This window comes from Lepidochelys kempii, chromosome 5, assembly GCF_965140265.1.
Source record: "Lepidochelys kempii isolate rLepKem1 chromosome 5, rLepKem1.hap2, whole genome shotgun sequence".
Classification (NCBI taxonomy): Eukaryota; Metazoa; Chordata; order Testudines; family Cheloniidae; genus Lepidochelys; species Lepidochelys kempii.
The window spans coordinates 33,923,785-33,942,503 of NC_133260.1; the positions used below are offsets into that span (position 1 = coordinate 33,923,785).

At 39.2% G+C, this 18,719-nt stretch overlaps 1 protein-coding gene across 1 annotated transcript in view; it reads left to right on the forward strand.

Annotated features, from left to right (window-relative positions):
* ITGA2 (integrin subunit alpha 2) overlaps positions 1-18,719 on the forward strand; it is an 86,695-nt gene extending 67,976 nt beyond the window's left edge. The window contains exons 22-30 of the mRNA XM_073343916.1: positions 1,768-1,844; positions 2,002-2,085; positions 3,919-4,021; positions 4,931-5,041; positions 6,035-6,139; positions 6,967-7,080; positions 9,881-9,970; positions 16,290-16,406; positions 17,622-18,719. Of these exons, the coding sequence (XP_073200017.1) occupies positions 1,768-1,844; positions 2,002-2,085; positions 3,919-4,021; positions 4,931-5,041; positions 6,035-6,139; positions 6,967-7,080; positions 9,881-9,970; positions 16,290-16,406; positions 17,622-17,711 (891 nt within the window). The 3' untranslated portion in view covers positions 17,712-18,719. The remainder of the gene's footprint in view (positions 1-1,767; positions 1,845-2,001; positions 2,086-3,918; positions 4,022-4,930; positions 5,042-6,034; positions 6,140-6,966; positions 7,081-9,880; positions 9,971-16,289; positions 16,407-17,621) is intronic.

Here is an 18,719-nt window from a genome sequence, read left to right on the forward strand (position 1 = left end):
CATAATGATTGGGAAAGAAGGGAGTGGGGGAAGGATTAAGAGCTCTGTTTTAGCCATGTTTACTTCAGCTGACAGCTAGACACCCCCGAGGAGATTTCAGAAAGACAGACTGAGATGTTAGTTTGGACAGAAGAAGACAGGACTGGAGTACAGAGAAAGATCTGAGAGTCATCAGCACAGAGATAGTAGTTGAAGTTGTGTTTGTGAATGAGATTACCCAGAGATAAAATGTAAAATGGGGGAGAGAAGGCAGAGTCTGTGAAATCCCCACAGAAAGTTGGATGATGGATGAGGAGGATTCAGTTAGAGAGGAGGAGTTGGAGGAGAACCAGGAGAGGACAAAGTCATGGAAGCCGCGGAATGTCAAGAATTCAAGAGCAGGAGCACGGTCAACTGGGTTGAAGGCAGCTGACCAGTCAAGGATGATGAAGATGGAGTAATGGTTCTGAGATTTGGCTAGGAAGAAGACACCAGAGACTTTGTTCAGAGCAGTTTGTTGAGCTGGGAATTCCTGCTTGGTTCCATCAACAGTAACTCCCTCTCCAGGGCTGCAAACATAACCAATTTGTGGGAGCTGCGCTGCCATGGAAGGAGCGGGTAGCCCAGCACCTAAAAGGAGGTGTGTAAATCTCAGAACACCAAAGTTTTAGGAAGCCCATCCTCTTCTCTGTTCCTCTGGGGCAGGAGGGAAACAGTCCTCCCATTCCATGACAGGGTAATTTGGAACAATAAGAAGCTTGCCGGTTAGAACAGAAACATGTTCCCTGTGCACAAACAATTCACTGGATTGAATGTGACGCCATTTTAACAGCTTTGGTCAAATTGGACCTGTTATGGATTATAGACAGCAGAATGAATACAGGGAGTTGTGTGACTTTTCATTCACCTGTGTTAATGCTTAGGGATGTATATAATCCAAATAACTTCATATTTTATTAATGACCTTGGCACCAAGTGGGAGTGTGCTAATGAAACAAAGTTGGGAGGCACCATCAATACAGAGGAGTGAATATTATACAGGAAGAACTGGAGGATCCTGAGGACTGGAGTAATAGAAGTGGGTTAAAATTTCATAGTATGAAATGCCAGGGACTAATCAGAAATTCTGTAATACATGGGGGGCTCATCAGTTGGAAACAGCAGAGAAAGACCTGGGTATCTTAGTTGATCATAAGATGACTGAGACACTAGCGTGAAGCAGTCATGAAAAAGGCAAATATGATTTTAAGACCTCTCAAGTAAGGTACTTCCAGTAGAGATAGGGAAGAATTAATGCCATTGTACAGGGCACTGGTGAGACTTCATCTTGATTACTGTATACAGTTCTGGTCACCCATGATCAAGAAAGATTAATTTAAATTGGAACAGGTGCAGAGAAGAGCTATTAAGAAGATCAGGGGAATAGAGATCCCTAAGTTTCAAGAGGATGGTTTATTTTGCCTATAAAAATGAAGGCTGAGAGCTATGCTTAAATTTCAGGGAGTCGCAGTCCTGGGAAGAAAAAAATTAAAGCTCAAAGGCAGGTCACTGAGAAGGGCAGAGCTGCTGCCTCAGACAGTGCCCCAGGCTCCTGCTGCTGCCTCACACAGTGCTCTGCCTCTGTCCTACTCCCCCATAGGCAGACACCACCCAGGCATTGGTGTGTCCATCACACTCGATGTTTATGTGCAGATAAATAATTACTATAATTATATTTGCTTGTAAGCAATTTTAAATTTGCTTATTGTATAATCTGTTTATTTGTTTGTCTGTTTATCTTTTGTGTAGGTATATTTCGATATTAATTTTGACTTTAATCTCAAAAATCTTCAGGATATGGCAAATATAAGTTTTCATGCTTTGAGGTAAAGTACATTCTTATATAATAATTTCATTTAAAAAGCATCCCCTGCCAGTGCTGCACAGTTAAAATATAATTTAACTATCATTGCCAGTGTAATTTATTTTAAATGTAATTGTGAGTTATAATACATGAGTGAACAAACTGTTTTTGATAAATAGTGAAAGTAATGAAGAGCAAGAAGCAGACAACCAGGTCTACCTGTCAGTTCCTCTGCGGTATGATGCAGAAATTCACTTAACAAGGTACGTTGAATAAAGAAAAGAATCTGTCATTTTTGTCAAAGGTATTAGAACATAGAGGTGCCTCTGAGAGACCTTAGATTCACTCTTTATTTGGCTGCTGTTAGAAATTCCTGCTTTATCAAGTACAGGAAATGTCGTCATCTTCTCTTTGTATAATATTGCATGGCTTTTAAAAAGAAAAATAATAAAAAGATCATATATGACCCTAAATACATACTTAGCCAGGTACAGATATTATAAGTGCTCAGATACTGCAGTGGTGGCAACCATATAATTACCTAGATAGGTAGTGCTGGCTGTAACATCTGTATTCTAGCTAGGTCAGCACAAAAACCACCAACAAAAGTGCTGTGTTTTTAATGATCTAATTAATGTACAGTATATACGGTAGTGGGATAGCTGGCTCAAATGTATTGAAAGCCCTTTTCAAAATGGATAGTTTGCTTGGGGTCAAGGAAAAGCCTCATTATCTAGGATAAACTATTTATGGTGATATATGATGTACTCATGCAGCGAACTGCAGGTGAAGGAATAAATATAATATCTTACTTTCTGTAGTGCTTTTTTCATGCCAAACGATCCCAATGAAATGTATAAACTTAAACTGATAGAAAAAAACAGCAATCACTCCAAACTCAACTTTTGAGGTGAAAGGTGGCATCTGCTTAAAAGTGCACAGCAACAATGAATTTGAGGGTAGTTCTACATGTATGGTGGCATGTAGAATACAGATAGTGCATTCCCAGCTAGCACAGATATAAGTAGCAGTGTAAACACTGAGGCACTGTTTAAGTGAGTAGAGTGCCCGACGCACCTGAACCCTCACGTAATACTTTACACAGCTCTCTCTGCACCCAAGCCGTGCCTCCCATGTCTACGCTGATTTGTTCCACAGTTGGAGCGTTTCCCTGCCTCAGTAAAAGAATCTGACAGCAGGGAACGACTGGCAGAGGGGAGGCAGCAGGAAAAGTCTCCAGTCTTCTACTGCAGTAGGAAAAGACTTCAGTAGGTCTCCCTTGCCAGAGCCTTCTCCTGCCGCAGTGAAAGGCTCCAGCAATGGGAAGATGCCAGAGCCTTTCACTGGTGCGTGTAGCTACATGCTGCAGGGAGTGTGGACGCAGCCTGCCTTTCACTACAGCGTGTAACCACATGTACCTTACATACTATTGCAAGTATAGGCCAGTTTAGACAAGGTCTGAGATATTATTTTTAGAATAATTTGTCCCATAAATACAGTGTTTAACAGCCCCAATTTTGCAAAAACTATTACAATATCTTGAAAGACCCAGATGTGACACCTCACCAAGTGTGCCAATTCCTACGTCCCAACAGCAAGATGAATCCAGGAGTTTTTTCCCAAAATGCTGACCAGCTGTCGTCTTTGTACCATTCCATGACAGATATTTTCTTCTAAAACACCTCTATTCTGTAGAGCAATTAGTGTTAAAATGTATGCAACTTTTCATCTGTTATCTTTTCAATAATCATAATTTCCAAAAATCTCTGGATAAAAACATTTATTTTTTGTTTACAGCAGCAATAATATACTCCTTGTTTAATGTGTATATTTTAACATCAGTGGCAAATTTTTACCACTTCATGGTATTGCTGTGCTGCGCTATATTTCAAATCCTCTTCGAGATTTGGGCTCCAATAAGAAGTTTCCTGTTTCTTAAACAACTTTTTAAATTAAACTAAAAACAAGGGTACAAATAATTTGAATCTCTTCTTATTACACTTCTGAACTCTGATTCACTGATTTATAATGAACCAAAAAGCATCCAATTACAGAGCTGCCAAATAAAAATCTGTTGTTTTATGGTTGATTACCAGGCTTACCAGCATAAATTTCTATGAAGTATATTCTGATCGTAATATTCCTTCCACTGTGAATAATTTTGAAGAGATTGGTCCTGCATTCAATTTTTCAGTGAAGGTTAGTAAACATTTCTGGGGATGAGACAAGATCTTGCCTTTCCATCTATAGTCTGTACCCAAAGAGCAGACAAAAAGATGGTCCTTGGTATGTTTCACTTTGCTGCTTTATGAATTTGGTTGATGAGGAAAATGATTCTAAATAGCTGAAGGATGAATGCTTCACCACCATAATGCACAGCCTTCACTTGCTTAAAGATAAGATTCCCATTTAATGATGGGCAGTCTTATGTACGTTTGGTTCTCCAGTTGCTCACATTAGCCCAGATCTTGCAAAGACTTACATATGTGTTAACAGTGAAGTCAGTCTATCAGTTCCTCTGCAGACAGAAATCAATGGGACTACTCAGAGTACATAAAGTTAAGCACATTCATAAGTCTTTGCAGGATTTGGGCCGTTGAAAGAAGACACACTGATTTCTTTAGTTTGGCTAAGGGCTAAGTATTCAGTGTTCAAGGAAGTACATGACCAAGTCTGATTATTGATAACTGTATTGGTTATGTAACTCTGGAAAAAGTTTAGCTGCAAATATGCAACATGGCAGAAACCTAAATTTAATGGTAACAACTGTGGGAATGTAAATGTAACCTATCTTGAAGGTCATTGGCTGCAACAAAATATTTGCTTTTCCAGAAGCGTTTTATGCAACTAATGAGAGTGGTTTTATTTTGTTTTGAAAGCAGCCAGGTATTCAAAATTATATGGTATAAATTATTTTACATGAATGCTGGTATAATACAATTACTGCCCAGTTAGAGATAAGTATAGGTATAGGCAAAAATATTGAAGTGAAACCAGTTCCGAGTTTTAATCGGTCTTAGAGCATTTTGATGTTCTTGGTATAGCTCAATAATTTGTTTGTATCCAGTTATAGCTAAATAAATTAATAACTAGCTATTTTCTATTTAGATTACAACGGGAAGCATTCCAGTAAAGGTGGCTTCTGTAAAAATCCATTGTCCACAGTTGACTAAAGGAAACAATCCTCTGATGTATCTAACTGCACTGGATACAGATCAGGTGAAGAACTAAACTACATCAATTACAAACTGTAACTTGTGTAATAAATGTAACGTAGACTCATTAGAATAATGGTATAAGAGCTGAGACCTAGGATCAGACAGTCAACAAGCAGTCATGGTGTGATGTCCTGAGACTGCATTTTAATGTTTGTATTGATGTTGTCTCCATTCACTGGTAAAGTGGCTCCCACATCCTGACAACAGGGAATCTCCACCCTTTCTTTCTTTTCAGTCCTAGTTGATAGGAGGAAGAGGTAGGATGCTTCAATGGTTGGGGCACTAACCTAGGATGTAGGAGCCTGAATTCATGTCCCTGCTCTGCCACAGGCTTCCAACATGGTCTTGGGCAAGTCACTTAGTCACTCTGTTGATCAATTTCCTATCTGTAAAAATGGGGATAATAGTATTGCCTAGTGTACCTGTCAAGGACTGGTGGAAAAAACGACATGTGATCACATAATTAAAATCTGTAACATAAAGAAGTAAGTGATTTCCAAATGGGAGTTATTCCACTGATTTTAATGGGACCAGGATCTCAACTTAAATGTTTAACCAACAGTTAGCTCCATGTCTGGGACTAGTTTTAAGCATGTGGTGGTGTTAAGATTGCCAGGAATGGAACAGGCTCCTTCATTATTCTCCATTCAGAACTTACTCAGAATATTGCCCTCAGGGAAACTCACCTTATCTGAATGCACTTCCTTTATGTATGTTGAGAAAAACCAGGGTCCAATATTAGTGCAGACAATGTTTTCAAAGTATTTCACACCTTACACATAAGTCAAAGGTCATGTACTTCTCAGTTTGTAAAATTTGATAAACATAAGCTGTTCTTTTAGAATTACCAAAACATTTTAAATCAATTTAATTCTGAATTGTAAAGGAAATTAATACATTATCAGTATTTTCCAAAAAGCATGATCTTTTACACACACACACACAAAATCACCGTTATGCTTCCACCAAGCATAATTCTGCATTTTCTTTTTAGGCTCAAGGTGTCAGTTGTGATGCAAAGATTAATCCTTTGCAAATAGGAAAAACATCTTATTCTGCATCTTTCAAGGAAGAAAACTTCAGAGCTGCAAAAGAACTAGTAAGGAAAAGCTGTGACTATAATATTGGTGGTCCCAATCCTGCACTGTAATCCACTTAGCCAGACCTCTCTGTGCCATGCAGGGCCCTGTTGGCATCAGTGGTGCTCCACACTGGCTCAGCAGTCCACCATCACAATGCAGCATAGGGGCCTATCATTGTATTGTGTTGCTGTTTCCTCCTCTTCTGTATGTATTTTTTTCTTTCTACAGCTAAAATTTCTGCACAATAACCACAGCCCATTTTCCACTACATATTACCCTGTGTCCATGCATGTATTGTGTGTGTGCAAATGGTTCTCTTTTTCACAGAACAGTCCCTAATATTACTCCTTGCAGCTCACTTAAACTCTGGTCTTTCTGCTGCTCGTGTCTGTCTAGTTCAGTTTATTTTAGGTTTTCCTACAGCGACCATCTGACTATTAATATTGCTGCAGTGCTTGGACAATTGAGATCACTAATGCTGACTAAATTAATCTAAACCTCATAAATAACTATTAAAATATGCTTACAACATTAAGAATCTGTGTGAAATGAGACCTCTTGCTGGAGGAGATCCCTCTGGGTTAGGGCTGAGGTATGTTGGTGGTGAAGTATGAGTAAGCTTTCACTTACACTGTTCATACTGTATCTGCCCTATAGATAAGGAGGGGGCTTTAGCATGAGTAACAAGCATTTAATTAATACATACAGAATACCTAAGTTAAGAAACTTGTTCAGCAAGGACCAAGAAGTTTAGAATTAAAAGTGTGGTATTTGTTAAAGTGAATTATGCTTTTTAAAATCACGCTAATACCTCTTTTCCCCCCCACCCCACCTTCTCTGAAAGAACTGTAAGAACACGCACTGTAATACAGTTACATGCATGCTGAAAGACCTCACACTGAAAGGAGAGTATTTTGTCAATGTGTCTACCAGAATCTGGAATGGGACCTTTGCAGGTGTAAGTATCGGGTACCTTTTTGATGGGAGATGTTATACCCATGTACATCATGTTCGCTGATATTTTTGAAACTTAACACTGAAAGCGCCCCTTCCATAGCAATCCCTTCCTCTTCTTGTTGACATTGTTTTGTCTATTATCCTAAATCAAAAATTTGCAACTGAAGCTGAAACAGACGCTAAGTCTGTGTAACAAACCATTTAAAATATTAAATAGAGAGACCCCACTGAGGCATTGCAGCTACAATGGTGACACAAACCTTCCTCGATGCTGGCACATGGTGTTTGCTTTTGCAGACTGTCCTATAAACTCAAGTAACCAGAAACTAGAGTTTCTGTAGAGCTGAAAAAGACAACACATCAGAAAAAAAAAAAAAAAGCTTATACAGAGCTCTTCTTCAAGTGTGGGCCAACATGGCTACAGCAATGCAATAAATTATTGTGCAGTCATATTATATTCTGAAAAAAAAATGATCTTCACTTTTGAACTGCAGCAAACCTTTATTCAGGCTTGTCAGGATTTTTTTATTATTTTTTTGCAATTTTGAGGATTAATATTTATTTTACATTTTTTTTCAATGTGTATCTATTTTTATTTTTAAGATTTTTATTATGTTATTTTAACCTATTCAGCAGTGGGGTGGCCTTCCCTGTGGCCAGGGGCTTGTCGTCCTCCTCGCAGCCCTGGCCAGAGGGGTCTCTTATCTACCTCACCAGCACCGCAGCCTTCCCCACACCTTGTTCCTACGGGGACTGGATATCACTGGACCTGCAGCAGTGCAAGGAACCCACTGCAGCCTTGCTGTCATGGCCCCTCTCACTAATTCCTATGTCAGCAAGGCAGCAGAGGGCTCCCTGAGCTGGTGCATGGCCTGAGACACCCATTCCCTGAAGGTGCAAAGTGCAGGGGGAAGGCTGCATCCATCCATTACCGATGGATATTTTATTCATCCATTTCAGTGCATCAGCTGACATCAACATTTACTGATATCTATGGATTTTAATCAAATCCTGCCACGCTTGCCTGTATTGCATTCATTCTAATAATTTCCAAGTACCAAAAGCCCAGAACTTAATGCTATTGTTAGTGTTGCCAATTTTTTTCTTCAGAAAAGGTGTGTACATTTCAGTACAAAGATATATAAAAACCTTTTGTTTGTTTGTTTTTTAAAGAATCACTTGTCAAAGAAAAACAGATCCCAGATTGAATTTTACAGTATGCTTACAGTATCGTTTAAATAATAACCCTGACTGTCACATCTTAAACTCCCACATGTCGTCCAAGACATAACACTAATCGTGAAGAAATGATCAGCCCTCTGAAATGAAACAATGTCTGCTTCTCAGCTAGCCAACCAACCAAAACGCTCCTAACACTCTGGGTTTGTTTGCTGTGTCAGGCACATGACGTACTGTCTGTGTTCTGTCTGCCAAGTCTTGTGACGGGGTATTGAAATTTACAAGCAGGATTCTTGTAAACGTCAATACTGAAACCATTTAAAAAAAAAAAAAAAAAGCCCTCAGGTCAGACTGATAGTGTAATAGGCTTATGAGAGTGTGTGAATCAAGAATCTGCCTGCCTTGATAGTGTCCTTTTTACGACTGTGTTTATTTTTTTGATGAGCTGAACCAAGAATATTTGGATGTTGTTTTAGATATACGGAAGGTCAGAATAAAAGCGGGTAAATGGCTGTGCCTTGATAGAGCAGGAGAGGTAGCAGGTAATGCTGGCTTCTCTCTAGTAGAAAAAAATCTGTTACAATTTTCCCTATCATCTCATGGCCACATATCCTCCATTTGATTGTCAGTACTCCACCATGAACAGCCTTTTATAGATGGCAATGCACCCCCATAATCCTTGTCATTTAGAATGACAGGCATTTGGTGCGAAAAGGATGAAGGGTATGCATGCATCTGTAAAGCAGGGAAGAGAAAGGAGTGTGCTGAGGAGTCGACAAGAGAACGATGATTCAGGAGATAAAAGGACCAAATATTTATCCCGTCTGGGATAGCTTCTCCAGTTCTGCGTGCAGTGGTTGGAGTTCTGACCACATTCCTCTAACACCCATTCCTACAGCACTCTTTTTAGACTGATATCCCTGTACTGTTGGTCGCATGTGGAAAATGTCACATGGAACACAGTCATACTGAACTGGTAATGTTTGAACTCCTGCGCAGGCTCTGCTGAGATTAGAAATAGTAATGGAAGGAGATGGAATCTCTAGGTCAGGCACAAGAATACTTTTAAAAAGTATTCCATTTTGTACCTTTTTCAATCCTGAAAGAGTGAGGAGGATCAGATGCTGAGGGGTGGGGAAGAATAGATAGTGCTAGCAAAAAGTAAAGGGAAGAAAAGCAGAGAGAAGTTGGATAGAGAGACAGAGGAAAAGGAAGGGAAAAGCACACTCTCATTTTATACTTCTTTTAAAGGCCAGAGCTATGTCCCTGTCCTGTGCTATATTGCCTTTCCATTTCTCCCATTCCCTCTGATTCTCTAGCCACCTTCACAGCTAAACAGCAGCAAAAGTTTTCAAACAATGACAGATATTTCAATATAATCTTTTCTTTGAACTGTATGATGAAAATAGGGGTTTTTTTAGATAAAGTCTTAATTATTAACAGTAAGCATAGCAAGGTTGAAGTCTGCATTACTGGCATATTTATGCATTATTTTCCAGTTTTCGTAATACTATAATATTCTTCAGCTGTAGAGTATCATTCACTTAAGGAGAATTATTTTAAAACATCTTCATTATAGGAATGCTTGATTAGACGTTTACAAGTTTATTTTTCTATTGCAGTCAACTTTCCAGATGTTACAGCTGACAGCAGATGCAGAACTTGATACACATAACCCAGAATTATTTGTAATTGGAGAGAATACCCTAACTGTGAGTGTTGTTCAATGGAAGTGTTTCCTTTCTTTATATTTTACTATGTCTAAAGGCTAATATTTGATTTTTAATATCCCTGAGAGGTGTGTGAGAGGCCGCAGAAAATCTGCTCATTTGCTTGAATATGTTAAGTTGGTTTTATTCATTTGTCTGGTTTTAGAGTTGTTGAAAATGTGTCCGTTTCAGCTGGCTGGTGTTTCTACAAACGCTGTTTGTTTAATTTATTTGAGCTTGCACACCTGAGTTTTGTTGTGAATGAACTCCGAAACTACCAGCAAAACTTGGTAGAAACCTCTGAGTTTCAACTGGTTTCATGTAAACAATGTCAAATTTTGCATAGATTTTACCATAAAACAATAAATTAACCTGGATTCATGAACTTTAGGAAATCTTTCATCAAAACTCAGATGAGTTTTAAGTTCTATTTGCAAAGGCGCATTTTGGTATAATTGTGAATATTTGCACAGTTCTGATGATGACCAAAATCATGTCTACATTGTAACATGTTGCACAGTATGCTCCAATTTAGAATGGATGTAATATGGACATATTTAATAATCTTGATGTTCTAGTGACTTTTATCTTAAATACTCTCTGTTGTACACACTGCAATGGTTTAGAATGTTTCCTCCCAAGGATTTCATTCACTAAAATGTAAATTTAAATAGTGTTGGGGAAAATGCTTTGTTACAATACCCTTGCAGTAGAAACAATAACCTCTCCTTCCCTTGGTCTGGGTATGGGTTGACATTACTTCACCTGCAATACTGGTTTTGTATTTCTTTTAGAGAACTTCCTAGCCCATCAGATCCAAAAAGTAGATCTATTTCAAGGCCTTTGGGGATTGGAATGCAACTCGAGAAACAAGCTAATAAGGGCGTCAACTTGGTGATGATGATGTGCATCAGCACCCAATTTCAGCTAATGGAAAATCCAATTAAATACGTACTAGGGCAGTTATTGACTGACCTATCTCCAAGTGGAAATAAGGCCAAAGCACGGTACTACTTTTTGTCATCAATGTTCCCATGAAACATTGCACTTTGTAAAGAGATTCTAAATTGGTCCATTTGTACTCAACATATATTCAGTTCAGGGCAAGCTGCTGAAAAGGAGAGAGAGTATATTTGTAGGTTTGAAGAATTTCACAGTATCCCCAAAACAGTAGATGCCAGTGTTTGGACTAGCTCGGGGGTGGCCAACCTGTGGCTCCAGATCCGCATGCGGCTCTTTAGAGGTTAATATGTGGCTCCTTGCATCGGCGCTGACTCCAGGGCTGGAGCTACAGATGTTAACTTTCCCAGTATGCCAGATGTTAACTTTTCCAGTATCCACTGCTCAACCCCCTGCTCTGCCTGAGGCCCTGCCCCCACTCCACCCCTTCCCCTGAGCCTGCCATGCCCTTGCACCTCCCCCTCCCCCACAGACCCTTCTGCGCATGCAAAACAGCTGATTGCAGCAGGCAGGAGGTGCTGACTGTCAGCGACCAGGCAGGAGGCACTGGGGGCTGGAGGGTGGGAGCTGATGTGGGGGCTGCTGATGTATTACTGTGGCTCTTTCGCAATGTACGTCGGTAAATTCTGGCTCCTTCTCTGGCTCAGGTTGGCCACCCCTGGACTAGCATGATACTTGGAGTGTCCTAGATTTTATATATATATATAATCTATCAAATGTCTTTCTCTTTTGTTGTTACCCTAATTTAATTCTTATACATTAATTACACCAGCAAAACAAGGTCAGGAAACTGATTGTAGAAAATGTTATTTGTGATTTAAGAAATTTATCCTACATGAATGTAAGTTTCTTGTGTATCTATAGTAGGACTGTCAATTAATCACAGTTAACTCACGTGATTAACTCAAAAAAAATTAATCACAATTAAAAATAATCATGATTAATCACAATTTTAATCACACTGTTAAACAATAGAATACCAATTGAAATATATTAAATATTTTGGATGTTTTTCTACATTTTCATATGTATTGTATTCTGTGTTGTAATTGAAATCATAGTATATATTCTTCTTGATTACAAACATTTGCACTGTAAAAGATAAAAGAAATAGTATTTTTCAATTAACCTCATACAAGTACTGTAGTGCAATCTCTGTGGCGAAAATGCAACTTACAAATGTAAATTTTTTTTTTTTTTTTTTTTTTGGTTACATATGCACTCAAAACCAAAACAATGTAAAACTTCAGGGCCTACAAGTCCACTCGGTCCTACTTCTTGTTCAGCCAATCTCTGTAAATTTGTTTACATTTACAGGGGATAGTGCTGCCCTCTTCTTATTTACAGTGTCACCAGAAAGCGAGAACAGGCATTTGCATGGCACTTTGTATCCAGCATTGCAAGGGATTTACAAGCCAGATATGCTAAAGATTCGTATGCTCCTTCATGCTTCAGCCACCATTCCAGAGGACATGCTTCCATGCTGATGACGCTCATTTAAAAAAAATGCATTAATTAAATTTGTGACTGAACTCCTTCGGGGAGAATTTTATGTCCCCTGTTGTTTTAACCACATTCTGCCATATATTTCATGGTATAGCAGTCTCGGATGATGATCCAGCATGTTGTTCATTTTAAGAACACTTTCACTGCAGATTTGACAAAAAGCAAAGAAGGTATCAATGTAAGATTTTGAAAGATAGCTACAGCACTCGAGCCAAGGTTTAAGAATCTAAAGTGCCGTCCAAAATCTGAGAGGGATGAGGTATGGAGCATGCTTTTAAAAATCTTAAGAGCAACCCTGCGATGAGGAAACTACAGAACCCAAAGTACCAAAAAAGAAAATCAACCTTCTGCTGGTGGCATCTGACGCAGATGATGAAAATGAACATGCATTGGCCCGTGCTGCTTTGGATTGTTATCGAGCAGAACCTGTTATCAGCATGGATGCATCTCCCCTGGAATGGTGGTTGAAGCATGAAGGGACATATGAATCTTTAGCACATCTGGCATGTAAATATCTTGTGATGCCGGCTACAACAGTGCCATGAGAAGGCCTGTTCTCATTTTCAGGTGACATTGTAAACAGGAAGTGGGCAGCATTATCTCCTGCAAAAATGTAAACAAACTTGATTGGCTGAACAAGAAGTAGGACTGAGTGGACTTGCAGGCTCTAAAGCTTTACAGTGTTTTATTTTTGAATGCAGTTATTTTTTGTTCATAATTCTACATTTGTAAGTTCAACTTTCATGATAAAGAGATTGCACTACAATACTTGTATTAGGTGAACTGAAAAATACTATTTTGTTTTTTACAGAGCAAGTACTTGTAATAAATATAAAGTGAGTACTGTACACTGTAAAAATGTAAAGTGAGTACTGTGTGTGTAATTGAAATTAATATATTTTAAAATGTAGAAAACATCCAAAAATATTTAAATAAATGGTATTCTGTTATTAAGAGTGCAATTAATTGTTTTAATCATGCGATTAATCACGATTAATTTCTTTAATTGCTTCACAGCCCTAATCTACAGTAATCCTTTATGTATCCTGCACTATAAAACTTTGATCCACAATTGAGTTATAAGAGGTTCAGTTACAGCAGCGTGTGTTCAATAGAGAATTAGAAAAATATATATGGTGTGCAGAATGAATATTTGGAAGAGTGTATGTGTACACTCCACTTTTTAGTGATTCCACATCATTTGAAAAAAAACAAAAACAAAAACCCATTTCTAGCCCTTTTAGGGTGAAATCCTGGTCACACTGATTTTCAGTGGAAGTTTTGACACTTATTTGAACGGTTCATATTGCAGGTGTGATTTGGGCCATATTGTAGTGGTTGGTGGGGGGAGATATTAGTTTGCAGTATTTTTATTTCAAAGAACATTTCCTCCAAATAAACTGGACCCTCAAGTCTCCCTGCCACCAGAGGTTTGTATGTAAATTCAGGTTTTCTCCATCTCTTTCCCTCACTTCTCAAATTTTCCCCTTTCCACATCAGATGGTAGCATGCCTGGCTGCAAATCCCTTACCAAATAATTTAAAAATCTTTGGATTTTTTTGATGAGATAGTTTGTTGAGATATTTAAGGTATCTTATGGCCCCTTACTCCCTTGTGCCACAATGCAAGCTGGGCCACAGTTTGTCCCTTAGAGAATGCCATTTGCATGTAGTGACTTTTCAAAGGAGGCAGCTTCAGCGTTATTTTAATATCTGTAATCGTACCAGCCAGCCATCACATACAAGCAGCTTTTCCCCATTGCAAATTAGAGAAGCTTGTTTTCAGCATAAATGAATTGAACGTTGTCCCTGAATAATTGGGTGGAGAAGCTTTTCAGACGTACTTGTATGAGAAATCTTCAGATTTTTTCCAGTTAGAAAGCACTGCCAGTTGAGAACAAAGTACAGAAAGTTTACCTGCTAAAATCATTATTGTGGCTGTTCAGTTATAAAATGCATGAAGATTGTTGCAGTGAAATGGATACACGTAGCCACACCTAACACAATAACAGGGTTCCAATGGTAACGTCTTAAATCATTGACGTGTCCGCGTGGCTTTCCCAGAAAGCTTGAGACTAAATTCCACCAGGCAAAGCTGAGAGCAAGCAACCCTGAAAAAATGCAATGCTGTAGTTTATCAGGTTTCACAGCAAGCAAAACCTGTTCCCGTTATAACTCTTTATAAACATTAACTACTCGCACATGAAAATTAAAATGTGCCTCCAAAAAGTTTAAAGTTCCTGACACTTGCAAGTAGTATTAACCAGATGTGAAGTTTATAAACCTTAGACTAATAGGTCTATAATAGCAATTGTAAATATCCATCCAAATTTATAATCAGACTTAATCCATGCACAACTAACTAGTTCCTTGGTAGCTGTAACTTGGAAACGAGTTAATTTCCAGCTATTTTGGGGGCTCTGTATTCAGATAGTAGGAGATCGTCTGACCAGTGAGAAACATGGCAGTGTCTGGGAACTCAAGGGAAGAACAGATCCTAGCATAATTCCACCTTTTCTGTCCTTCCAACTTGACCCATCTCCTCTTGCTGCTGCTGCTTCCTCAGGCTAAGAACTGGTAGTGGAAACCTGGCTAACATTAAGGGCAGGGAAGAACTGTACAGATCTTAGAGTAGTTCCAAGTAGGCTGTTAAGACCTGAAGGCAAAGAGCAGGAAGCCATCTGCCTGCTGGGATGGGAAGATAATGTGTGGACTTTCGTGTGTATGAATCATAGAATATCAGGGTTGGACGGGACCTCAGGAGGTCATCTAGTCCAACCCCCTGCTCAATCCCCAACTAAATCGTCCCAGCCAGGGCTTTGTCAAGCCTGACCTTAAAAACTTCTGAGGAAGGAGATTCCACCACCTCCCTAGGTAACACATTCCAGTGTTTCACCACCCTCCTAGTGAAAATTTTTTTCATAACATCCATCCTAAACCTCCCACACTGCAACTTGAGACCATTACTCCTCATTCTGTCATCTGCTACCACTGAGAACAGTCTAGATCCATCCTCTTCGGAACCTCCGTTCAGGTAGTTGAAAGCAGCTATCAAATCCCCCCTCATTCTTCTCTTCTGCAGACTAAATAATCCCAGTTCCCTCAGCCTCTCCTCATAAGTCATGTGTTCCAGTCCCCTAATCATTTTTGTTGCCCTCCGCTGGACATTTTCCATTTTTAACACATCCTTCTTGTAGTGTGGGGCCCAAAACTGGACACAATACTCCAGATGTGGCCTCACCAATGTCGAATAGAGGGGAAGGATCACGTCCCTCGATCTGCTGGCAGTGCCCCTACCTATACATCCCAAAATGCCATTGGCCTTCTTGGCAACAACAGCACACTGAGCAAATAATGTTGCCGCCTTGTGTACTACTGGCTACTATTGTCAGTTTGGACTAGTTCTCTTTTAGCTGAAGTAGCAGAGGGCTTTGTTTTGTGAAGATGGAGGACCAGCACCATCCCAGTCCTAGTCCCAGCCCCAAGTCTTTGTGAGTATGTGATTTATCTAGCAGTGGTCTCTGTCTGCAGTGTGTAGATTCACTGCAGAAGGATTCTCGTTAAAGGAAGGAGAAGGAGGTGATGAAGACGAGATTACTCTTCGTCTTTGGTCTGTGGGCTCTGCATAGACCATCTTATGTGTTCGTATGGCACCTAGAATAATGGTGCCGTCATCTGTAGCTGGGGTGCCTATCTACCACAATGCAAATATCTATTTATAACAATCGGAAATCACTATTAACACCAGCAAATCAGACAATAATTCTGGTGCAGCCCTCCAGCCTTTTGCCAGGGGATTAGAAAAACTTCTTTAATATTAATATTGATACACAACAAATAAAACTGTCTGTTTTCAGATCCCAGTGACAATAATGAAGCCTGAGGAGAAAGCGGAGGTACCAGTCGGAGTTGTGATAGGAAGTATACTGGCAGGACTCCTATTGCTGTTAGCATTGGTTGCTGTTTTATGGAAGGTGAGTAGATATTTCTATCTGTAAAAGCAACCAACGGAAGTTCCTGCCTGAATACACCAAGGCTATAAACTTAGGAATTACTGTGTAATCATGTCAACAATCATTTATCTGCAACCTGGGGAGGAAAATATTTTTATTAGTATTGTACCTTCTGTGTGAGGATCTCAAAGTACTTAACAAGGGATCCTTACAGCAGCCCTGGGAATTATGGAAAATTATAATAATACATTTAATAGACAAGGAAACTGGTGCAGAGAACGGTTAAGCATTGACTTGACTTCCTATGTAACCATGGCACCTCGGTTTCTGATATGCTGTCAGCCTGCCTCCATGACTCTCAAGCTGTGCTCTGCACATACCTCCGATGTTCCAAGTGGGCAGGCTGGGCAGCAGGAGGGATAGGGGTGGACTTTGAGGAAAGATGGGAAAATGATCAAGGATATGCAAGAGGCAGGCAGGGTGAGTGGAAGATGGACAAAGGAAGAGGCTTGTGGGGGTAGGGAATGGCAGGACTAAGGAGAAGCAGGGTGTCTGGTTTTGGGAAAGGCAACAGATTGTCTCTGCGCCAAAGCATTGGTGTTTAAAGGGCTCCCTGGCGCATCAAGGCAACTGCTCCCTGGGGAGCTCTTCTAGATCCTATGCTTCGGCATAAAGACACTTGGCTGCATAGCTCTGCTGCTTTGGCACTTGATTGCACCAAGCAGCAGCTCTTTTTTTAAATATGATTTGTGTTTGGGGCTACACAGCATCGCAACTTGAACCTGAAGGTTGGGGGGAGGTGAGTGGAGACATGTCGCCTGCCTTAGAGAATTTCCTTCCGTTCTTCTTTTTTTGAAGAAGCTACTGTGCGAGTCAACAATCAGGTTTAAATTAACAGCTTGCTAATGAGAGCTGGTAGGGAAATGAGTTTTCTTCCACCAAAAAGTATTGATGAAAGTGGGAAAAAAATGCTTTCATAAAAACATTTTTTTTTTTTTGAGGAGGAAGATTGCCAAAAAAAAACCCAGTTTACAACCTGAAAATTTTAGATAACTTCCGTTTTTCTCAAAAATTAGTTTTTCATCCAAAAGAAGTTCTGACAGAAAAATTTATCAGCTGAGAAATGTACTTTTAAATGGCATGTGGCAATCTTCTAATCCTAGTACCTTTCGTTACCAGGCAGCACAAAATAGACTATATGCATAGCTGACAAACTATTTTCAAAACTTCTTTCAGCTTGGCTTCTTCAAGAGAAAATATGAAAAAATGACAAAGGATGTAGAAGATATTGATGAAATTACAGAACTCACAAAGGACAAAGATTGAAGACAATAGTGATGGGAATACAGAACTAACCCTCTGAGCCACAAACAATGGCTGTGGTCCAATCAGATCTTCAGCTGGAGTGCCTTAAAGTTCAATTACTCTTAAACTTGTTTTTTAATGAATGAATGAAAATGCTTTTTTATGGATGAAAATATTTTACAGATTCTTCTGTATTGCAAGAGTAACTGCAGGTCAGTTTTTTTTTTTTCCACAAATGATTTATAGTATATTTTCTTGTATATTTTTTTCCTTGCAAGCAAATTAGCCCTTGGATCAGGAAGGTCTGGCGTATACAGTAACACCTTTTGGCAGAAATCCCACTCCTGTTCCACAAAGAACAAAATAAGAGTAACTTTTTTCAGATTGTTTTGGAACAATATCAATCCAAGTTAATAGGCTCCTGGTAAAAATGACTTTTTCTACTAAGTGATCTAGATGAAATCATTGCAGGATGAATATTGATACAGGACATGGAAAGGAAAAACTCAATTTACTGCTTATTAGCTTAATTTGATTGCCTTGGAGAACTGACTCACATTTCCCATCAAATCTGAGTCTTAACTAATCCATAACATTACAGGTTGTATATGTTATAAAATGGGCAATGCATCCTGATTTGGGAATGAAGATTCCAGACTATGCCCTAATATAGGATGTCTGATGGGTATACCATACCGAAGTAAACCACCATATTCCTTTCACTAAGGTGACAAAAATTAAATTTTTATGGTGTATGGCATTTGGAAAGTACTTCTGAATGAGACGTGTTCCTGCCTTAGTGCTGCCTTGAATGTTTTGTCTCTTTTTTAAAGGCAGAAGATCTGAATTTGAAAACTCATTGTGACTTGCTGTCATTACTAGGTGCTACTCTGACAGTTTTCAAATTCTCAGCACTACTCTGATGGATTTAAATTTTACTTCTCTGAATGCTTGTCTTGTGGTGTTCACTATCTAACAAGGGAGAAAACAGGCCTATATTTATTATTAATAAAAATACCTTTAAATTTA